General features: G+C 46.8%; 1 protein-coding gene across 1 annotated transcript in view; it reads right to left on the reverse strand.

The window, feature by feature from the left end:
* The window catches only part of LOC128273591 (dual specificity calcium/calmodulin-dependent 3',5'-cyclic nucleotide phosphodiesterase 1-like), a 54,657-nt gene that overhangs the window by 31,803 nt on the left and 12,882 nt on the right, over window positions 1-9,972 (reverse strand). Inside the window, exon 2 of the mRNA XM_053011594.1 lies at window positions 2,761-3,126. Within this exon, the coding sequence (XP_052867554.1) occupies window positions 2,761-3,126 (366 nt within the window). The remainder of the gene's footprint in view (window positions 1-2,760; window positions 3,127-9,972) is intronic.

Here is a 9,972-nt window from a genome sequence, read left to right on the forward strand (position 1 = left end):
CGGGCGTGCTGTGCCATTCATGCTCCCGCCACCGCGGGAGACGTTGGCCATAAAAGCCCCCTTGACTGGTGGGCCGCAATTTTCTAATTTTAGAAACTGGCCGGAAAACTGTCAGGGAAACGCCATCAGCTTGCGCCGCAGTTTGTTGGTTTTAAAACCGACTGAACCGGACGGGCTGGAAATACGGAACCAGAAACTCCATTCGGTGGTTGATTCGATGTGGCATCTATCACCGTAGCAGTACATGGCATCGCCGTCAAAAGCCATGGCTTTGAGCTGCAGTTCGTTAATCCATTAATTGATTTGTTTTATGCATGCCGAATGATGCGTCTTCCATTTTGCTGACAAATGCGCGTTGACAGATCCGCGCCGACTAATGGATGCCGCAAAGTTGCGGTGCATGTTGAATATTTGGCTTAGTGCCAATTGCGGGGTCGAACGCAATTACACCCTGCCCCTGATTTGTAGTAGCCGACATCGGTTTTAAACATCGCCTGATGTCTGATGGCCCTGAACGCATAATCCCCGAAACTACATAAGCTCGGAGGGCTGAGTTACGGAGCGGCTATGCTGACCACGGTTTTCAATTTACAGTCCACTGGCCAGTGGGTAACGTAGCTTGGCACTTTGGAAAGCTGAACTAAACCTGTTACCTATGATCCATCCAATGATTTGGCCCACATTACGTCAGACAGAAAGCATTACTGTTCGCTAGAAATTTAACTACAGTAGGTTTGGGATTTATCACACGCACACCTTTGAGTGGATTCAACAGAAATGGGTACTATTTTGGCCATCTGTACGTTGTTTAATCATTCATGAACATCCCCAGCAACAGCAAACACAAAGTGGCCAACAAAATCCTCTCACAAAGTCGATTTCACTTTAGCGACTAACGAAGTACCTTCATGATCTCCATTTGCGTGATTCGTAGTTCCATAAAATCTCAGCCCTATCTCTGACAGGAAACTTCAGAGTGCGGGTTTCGAAAACGAAGTTAACGTACGGTTCGTTAGCGTTAGCGGTGGAAAATGTGGTTAGCACCTGGGTTCGTACAGGGCGCGCCGCATAGCCAGCATCGTATTTCGGTGAATTGAGCCGTCCGTATACACGCAGACACTAAGAAATGGGCAAGGTTCGTGCCTCCCGGGGACTTTCTACCCGAGCACCTTTGTTTCCTTTCTGTGGTTTGGGGCTCAACCGAAACCACGTTGAGTCGGATTTTACAAAAGCGTCCATCAGTTGCAACTCGAATCAACAAATGAAACGATGCCGGTTACGGAGCCTTTGTTATGATTGTTGACTATGTGTAGGAGATTCAAACGCCGAATTGTTAGCTTTATGGTAAAATTCCATTTACACAGATAAACATTTCAAAATAGGGAAAGTGAATTGGAAATCAAATGAATAACTTGAATACTATGTCCTTTCATTGGCCGATTGTTTGCAAATTTTAGATTCGAATGAATTTTATGTTTTTCCGAGAACGTGGACATTGACAGACGATGGTGTGACTTTCTTTTGTTTGACAACGAAATTATACACTATTTTCGCAGAACCGGCACGAAATGACCGGCTCTAGAGAACTTCCGTGCCATCCTAATGTGCATTGTGATGGAACTGGGACTGGCCGGGCGGGGCCGTTGCAGGAAATTTAATAAGACGAATTCTTTGGAAAATATGTTCGTTCGAGGTGGGTCTTTGGCGAAGAAGTGCTGGGCTTAAATCCCAATCCTCGCTCAATCCTAAGCCATTGCTGAGGGACGAATTACTCTTCGGAACGGAGAACCGTGCTGGGAATTCCAAGCGTGGTCCAAGCGAAGTGCTTGGAATGCCAAGCAAAAGTCGTCACACTGATTGCAGCCCCATTGCGCCATCCGGTCCGGTGGCGGAGAGATGACACTTTGCGCAGGCCACTTCCCCTTGCAATTACCATTGTTGGATGCTACTCTGTGCTGTGCTGCTGCTGCTCATGTTCAGAAGATATTCCACAATCTGTTTGGCTTTCCGACCATGTTTGGCCTGGGGCAGTCATGGATTGTGGTTGTGGGCACCGCTCCACACTGATCCGGTCAATTAGCTGTTGCACGGCACAGCACACGTTTCGTAAAAGAGGACGAATGCGGATCCGGGAGGAAGCTAGTTAACCAAAGGTACTCGGAAGCAGCAGAAGGATAACATGGCCATCACCATTATCATAAGCGTCGTCCGGAGCTCGAGGCGGATGGTTCGAGATGGTGTGCTTAATTGAAACGAATATCACTTCGGATGTGATGCAATCGAGCGGCTGAGCTTCACCGGACGAAGCCCTTCCATTGCCGTTACTCGTAACGTGGAAGTTCAAATAAATGGATTTAATTAAGCAGTGCCCGTATTGAACCAGTGCTGCTTTGTGTCGGACTGGTGTGCTTTCGGCCTGACTTGCGGTTGGTTGTACAACGGTTTACAATGGGATTCGAAGCAGCTTTCTAATCAACACCCGATTGAGGTTCACGGAATTGGCTCCGGAATCAACTAGAACCAACTCTACTCAACTCGAGTAGAAGTAGCTCGATAGTAGCTGCCGTTTAGTAACTTGCGATAGTTAGTAACCAAATACACCATGCCGTAGTAAGGAACAAGTATTGAGTTAGTGCACATTACAAGCAAAAGTAAGCTACTTCAACGTTAAAATGGCAAAAAGATTCCAAGTAACCTAGCGCATGCATTTTATAACAGGCCAACGTAGGAGTTGTTTAAAAAAGCAGATGCAATACTCACTTGCTATTTGTCCGTTCCGCGAATGGCAATCCGGGCGCACTGGCTGGTGGCAATGGTGGTGGTGGTGGTGGTGATGATAGTGGTGATGGTACGGATGGCAGGATCCGGTGGATTGTGACGACGGTTGGGGTTGCTGCTGCTGCAACAGGGGTTGCCGCTGGGTGGCCGATGTCAGTTGTTGCGACGCTGCCGCTCCCGGCCCCGAACTGGTGGCTGGAACGGTGCTGGAGGGACCGCAAGCTCCGTAGCTGGTGGTCGGTCCTTGACACGTGGCCAGATCGCAGCAATGCAACTGTTCGCGCCCCGCACCAGTTCCGGTGAACGTTATATCATCTTTGGTAAACTTATTCTCTGGCGAGCTGGCGACTGCGGTCCGGTCGATGGGTTCGGAACGTTGATAAGTTGAAACGGAGTGAGAGAGAAGAAAGTAGACACAAAGAAAGAAAGAAAAAAATACACGATAAGATGGGAAACGTATACCCGGCGCTTGGTGAAATGGTGCGAACGGAGTATTGCGTTTACGATTGAGACCTTCTAACCATTTTTCCATTCAAAACCGGATGTGTGTGGGTACTTCAATAAAGTGCGTAAAAAAAGAGACCAAATGTATCGTTGATAGAAAGAAGAATCATTCCAAATTTGATAATAATTGTAATTGGATTAAAAAAGACATTGAGTAAAAGTAAAACATTTATAAGAAAGTGAGAAATTTTGTATTGAAAATGTGACCGTAAGGTTAAAAGTAACATAAAATGGAGTGTCCATGCCGAAGGAATTTTGAAATTATGTGACTGATAAAGAAGTTATGTGACTGATTACTTTACTAGTTCCGATTCCGAGTACTTTCATTCCACCGTCCCACTACCGATAAGAGTATGATTTGCCATAATTATTATGAACTGTGAAGTGTCTATAAACAATTGCTCCCGGCGGCTGGCGCGTCATTGAAACCTACCTTTTGCAAGTGTCTGTGGCGTGTGGTTCGTGTGCTACAAGGGGACAGTGTTTATGTTATTGTTCAGTAATAGCTCTGCAGCTCGAGTTATTCGCAATTAATCAATCAATAAACGGATCGTAAAGGAAACAAACAACTACATTATCAACTGCATCTACCGGTTATCATTGTTTACTGTGATTGCGGTCGCGAAACGGAATGAGTTGCAACGCCGCACAAAGCACGGTGATGCTGTCTCTTTCTCTTATTTAGCGTTAAAATAGTAAAGCGTTTCAAAAATCTACAAGCAGCTAAGCGCATTGTTAGAGAATAGTTAATGCCATGTTTTAGATAACAAACTTAATTTCTACGTATATTCTAGACTATAGAGTAGAGAATGCAACTAATCGATTAGTGAGAGAGTATTTTGTTTTAATCTTAAAAGAACCGACCGTTTCTATTAGTGAGAGAGTGTGTTTTGTGTTGAAAAATCGATAAACACCAGGCGCCTCCATTGCGGTATCGTTCCTTTCTCTCTCAGTCCGGTAGCCCATAGTGCGATACATTTTCACGGTATGCGATTTTATAGGTTCACATATTGTATGCTTCTCCATGCACCGGACGCACACGCGCATTCCGCTCTTTGACTGGCAACGGACTATCTTCATTAAGTTAAACCAGGATCGTTATTCGCATTTGCATTGCAAATAAAATGCATATATTCGTCGGACCGGGCGGATCGTGTGGGGCGGACTGTACTTCGCGTTTTAATTGGCAGCCAACGAGCCGGACACTGGTCCTGCGCGTGCATTTGTGGAAAGCCACAGCAAGACAAATTAGTGCCGGTTGGCTCGAGGATGAGTCTCTAATTATTATTCGTGTTACACAATTATAATGGTGTTTTATTTCAATGACAGCTGCCGTGGTCGCGGTCGCTGGGATGTGCATAATTTATTGATGCATGTGTGAATCACAGAAATCAATTACAACGTTGAGAGGTGGTTGCATTTCGATGCGTTTTCCGAAACCGTTCCAGCACTCGTTTTCGGCGAAAGTGATGAGAAGAGGATTCAGGGCCATAAATGGTCTTAGCTAGGGAACATAAAAGTTCGGAGGCCCCTGAAAGTATCGTGGGCGATTCAATAAACTTCCATACGAGGCGAACCATTGCGGAGTGAAACAAGGCAGACATTCATAAACATTTATGAGCTCATTCGAGCACCGCGTCAGCGCGGGACGACTGAAGGACAAACCCATAAATCATACATCTCGATCTCGATCTTGCCCCGTCCCGGGGGACAATTTCCAATATCTTTTGAAGATAATGTAGCTATTCTTCGCTCGCTGGCCACTAGCTTCCCTCTAGCACCGTGGGTGGCACGGCTAACGGGTGACCAACTACGGAGACGACGTCCTGCGACCCCCGACCGAGCAGCACCATTTATCTTCGCCGTTCGGATAGACCGGTCTGTCGATTGCACTCGTAAGGGGAACATTTTTCACGGTCAGTTTCTCAGAAAGCTAACGAGTTGCAGCCGGTGTCGATTAAAGCACAGTGCCACCGTACGACTGCACCGTACGGTACCTGGCCTGCGAGCTGTGATGGGGTTCCGTGCGCGAGGATGTTCATTATATCTAGAAATGGGCCATTTTGGCTCCCGCTGTGAGCTCGGTGGGATTCCTCGGCGACGACTATTACCCATAAGAGGACGATGAGTTAGAAGCTTTAGAAGAACTTGCAGCAGCAGTGGCTTTTAGCCTGTCATATGCTATAAGAGTTATGTCTATTTTATCAAAGCCCCGGACCATTGTTGGAGACTTTTAATTGGTTGTACCTTCAGCTTTACTGTAATGGCCACGGACTTGTTTTACATTCCAATTTGCGCTAATGTAAAGCAATTTATCTTCGCCGTTAATTGGAAAGGTCAAGAGATTATCTTTCCCAGTTCGGTTTATCGAAGCGCACACGTTCTGTGCGTTGTCCGTTGGAAAAACTGAAGGAAAACTTTGAGTTTAATCATCGCTGAGATGGTTTTTGTTTTGTTCTGCAAGAAACGAGAAACTCATCGGTTGGCTAAGGACTTTGATGGATCTTTTGATCACGTTTGGTTCGTGGACCGCGACTCAGAGTATACGTTTGAAGTTTGCAAGAAAACGAGTGCATTAAAGCCGTGATCTTGCCGTCTTATCCCATGTTCTGCCTCACCGTTTGATTGATGATTTGGTGAGCTCCCTTAAAGGATTAGTCACATCAAGCCGCTGACACTACGCATAATTGCCACCTTCAGTGATGATTTTCTGTTGGACAGATTCCATGATCCACCTTTTTTTTTTAATTTGCGACCAAAAAACAATATACTTTTTTTGTGCCTCACGGGAAGGTCGTCGCGGGATAAGACGGGTAAACGAGGCACAAAAAACAAGTTGTTCAACCGGAAAAGGTCCTTAAGCCAGACGAGCCCTCATTTGTCCTCTTAGCGCGTGATGGATTTGAGTTGAGCGAAAGTTATTACAAACGCCATTAATATTTCATGCCAGCAGCGAGAGCGCGCGCAGAACGGCGCAAGTGAAAAGTGTTACGCAAAACGTTAATGGCTGTAATGGTTGTTTGCTTTTGCGGTGCCCGGTGCCTGGGCCTTCGCGCGCGCCACACCCCGTGATGGACGCGAATATTTGATGCTTGGGAAAATTCCCGTTCTACGCTGCTTACTACGAGATTTTATGCATGATTGGCAACCTCGGGGTCGCACCAAGCCGAAGGGACGAATACTTTGGACAAGTTTTCTACACACACACACACATACAGCACGCACCTCGAAAGTTAGGGTTACATACACGGCAATGGTGTGTTTGCCGAAGGATTCAGCCATGCGAAAGTTGAGTATTGAAGACTTCGTTCGTGTTTCATAAGTTGTCCGCGATGATGTCGGTGGCTCATTGATGAATACTTGTGTGCTCATTTTGAACAGATACTAACGAACGTGAGAAGTTAACTCATGCGAAGTACAAGGGTCCCCCGAAGGCTCCTTGAAGAAAATTTGGTGTGACCTTTAATGTGACCGCTGCACCTTTAATGTAGTTGATCAAATTGGACGTGAAATATACCTGGAATGCTTTTGAAAATTCCTTCCCGATTTCTGGCAAAGGATGGCACCATTTAACGTTGCCCTTTCGGAAGTCAATGTGGGGCGAGTGGGTCAGAATGCTTACTTCCCGACGGCTCGATTTCTTTTGAAGCGGTTAAAGAGTACATTTATAAACATGACCGTCTGTGCCGGAGCAGCAAGAAAACAAATTAACCGTCCAGAGTGAAGGGTAATTTTATTACGCGCCCCCAGCGCTCCACGGAAACCTGTGGAGAATGGCGAAAAACTCATTTTCCAGCCACCGACACACCGGTTTGCTTATGCTAAAAGGGTGGCCCTCGCCGATCTTTTCATCGAGCACAGATCTTGGCACGGCACGGGACGACACTTAGAACTGCTGGCCCTCGAGCCGTGGCCGTAGACTCTAGACTACGGACCGATTCTGGTGGTCCGCAAGCGCACGAAACCACTTACCACGAACGAAATGCAAAGCGTCGGCCAAGAAAGTGCGTTATAAGCGCAGTTAAGTGCATGCACATCTGCATACAACAGCAGCGCCAGTTCCCGGAGTAGGGTTTTTTCCTTCTTCCCTTGCCGAGTCAATATGATTTTATTTTAATTTAATATCGTGCCGTTTATGACCTCCCTCTAGAGCGCTTCTACCTTTCGCTTCTACGAGCGAGGGACAAAGCATTGCGCTTTGGAACGCGATTTCTTTGAACTTATGGTGCTATGCTTTAAACTTTAGCTTTTTAGATGTTTAAAGTTTGCAAATAAAATTAACAGACCATCGAACGTGTGCCATCCATTCAATCGTCTAAGTTGCCACACGATACAACCGTGTTTAGGGCCGGGACCGTGCTTTGTCGCTAACGGTTGGCGATTCCGTATGCCACGATAAAAAGATCCTTAAACCGATAATATTCCCATCACGTAGCAGGAGCGTCGCCACTCGAGCGATCAGTGTCGGCAACATTATTTTCGCCTGATTTATGTTCGCCGGGCCCCCGTCGCGAATCCGCGTCACGATGGATCGGCGTCGAAATTCGCAGCTCGAGCGAAAAGTTTCGCCTCGCCCAAAAAGGCTTACAGATTTGTTGACACATCGTCTCGTGGGAACTCCGGCGACTCCGGGTTGGCTGAGATGCTGGCAACCGGCGAGACAACCAACCGCTGGTCTCAATCCCCTGGACAGATAAATGATCACCGATCGTGACGGATAACTGTTTCGCCTCTGCGTGTGTGTGTGTGTGTGTTTGGAAGATTTTTTTACTTTGATTCCGGTCCGACCGTTTCCGAAAGAGGACGCCGAGAAACGCCACTCCATTATTGCGGCAATTTATCGCACGAGACGACGGAGACGCGATCTTGATGATAATGGCAAACATTGGTAATACGATGACTACAAGGGGCCTTGATGAGTGTGGCGTCGATAGGCGGGCGCCCGATTGGCCGACTTTCGGTGCCGCGAGGGAGCTGAAGCGTTTAGTTCATTTTTCACACGAAATTACTTCCACCGAAGGAAGAGCGCAGGACAGACATGCAGTGAGAGTAAGCTGAGAGCAAAACCGAAAGAATGATTCGTTCGTTGAGTCGTAAAAAAATTATAATAAATTCCTTTACGATATGATCCTAATAATGGGCCGTTCGGTGAAATGGTCCAATCTTGCGATTCTCTGGCGAAGCTCCGTATTTTATTGTGGTTCTAGAACGGTTGGGCAATTTGTTCCTTCATTTTCACTGCATCCTATTTCCGTTAATACTTGGCAAGTTTTCAACGTAATGATAAGAAGCTTGTAAAATTCTGTGCGAGGAGTTATTTGAACACACTCAATAATTACTATGATTCATACCCTAATGATAAGCTTTAATGCGGTGGCTATATTATGTTCGCTTCACGCCAGCGCAGCTGTTACGTCTCAAAGGAAATGCTTTAAAATCCATTATTATCCAAAATCGCTCTTAACGGCAATAAGGAAAAGTTTTGGCTTTTATGCTTCTTTGCACGACGCTATGGCCGCAATACACAGCCCTCAGGAATGTTTGCCGGTGGGACTTTTTTAATTCCTTTCCAGTAAATCCTCAAACCGAGGTTGTGAGACTTTTTTTTTGCTTCTGCTGTAGATTTTTCTCCCCTAATACGGCGATAAACTGGGTGCCGTCCACACGACGAAGTAACAGTACCGACGGTTCAGAAGATTTAACAAGCGTTGGACGTTCGCGTCCGGGCACCGCGAGGAAATCAAACTTCACTTACACCGAGTGTTAAGCCACTTTGAACTTTTCGGTGGCTACCGGCGAGACTCGTAACAGTTTTCCACGCTGGACAAGTGCGGACGAGCCAGTCCTGGGCCAGCGCATAAATTCGGTCAATAAAATATTCCATAAATTTGCATTACATTCGATGAAGCGAAGCAAAACTCCTGGGAGTCGCTAGCTACCTGGCAGAAAGTCTTCCGGCTGAAGGCACTGAATAACGGGAAAAAACCCGAATTTGTTGTTTTCAACTGCAGACTTCCTTGTGTGTGCCACAATTGCCTGTGCCACGCTCGGGTGTGTAAAGTTCAGCCCCGGGTTACCGACTCCGCCGACTTGATGAATTTACAAGTGAGACACGACTTTATCTAACCGTGCCGTGGAGCGCCCCGGGCCGAAGCAAACGTTAACGGCGGCGTGTAGTAGACATGGCTAAAGGGGAAAGCACTTGAAAGTAAGTTTGCGACGTATCGTTTGATAGCAAATTGTGGCCTGTCCGTAATTCGTAAAGCAAACCGGGCGTCCTACGTTGAATTGAGTGTTTCATCGTGAAATTGTCCGGTTTGCAGTTAAAATTCCGATTCCTTGGGTGGACGGGTGGTTTTTATGCCACACTCAGATCCTGGACGTGTTTTTCATGCCAATGCAACGGAAGCGCAAACCGTTGAGATTGTGAAAACGGATTCCGTTTTTCGGCGGGAAGTGGTTTTTTTATACTCTCCTCCCGGGTGGGCCCTTGACCGTGCGCTTGGAAATGTGGAGCACGTACCGTTCTTGAGCCGTGTTAGCCGCTGTTCACCGTTGTTCCATAAATCACAGAATTGGGGAACACATCCGGATTTCTTGGGGCGAGTGTTTGGGTCTAGTTTTGTGGTTCGGCTCTGGTTCGGAACGATCGGACCAACGCTCTCGGGAGACTCGCGAGAGAGGGAGTGA

Source organism: Anopheles cruzii, chromosome 3 (genome assembly GCF_943734635.1).
Source record: "Anopheles cruzii chromosome 3, idAnoCruzAS_RS32_06, whole genome shotgun sequence".
Taxonomy (NCBI): Eukaryota; Metazoa; Arthropoda; class Insecta; order Diptera; family Culicidae; genus Anopheles; species Anopheles cruzii.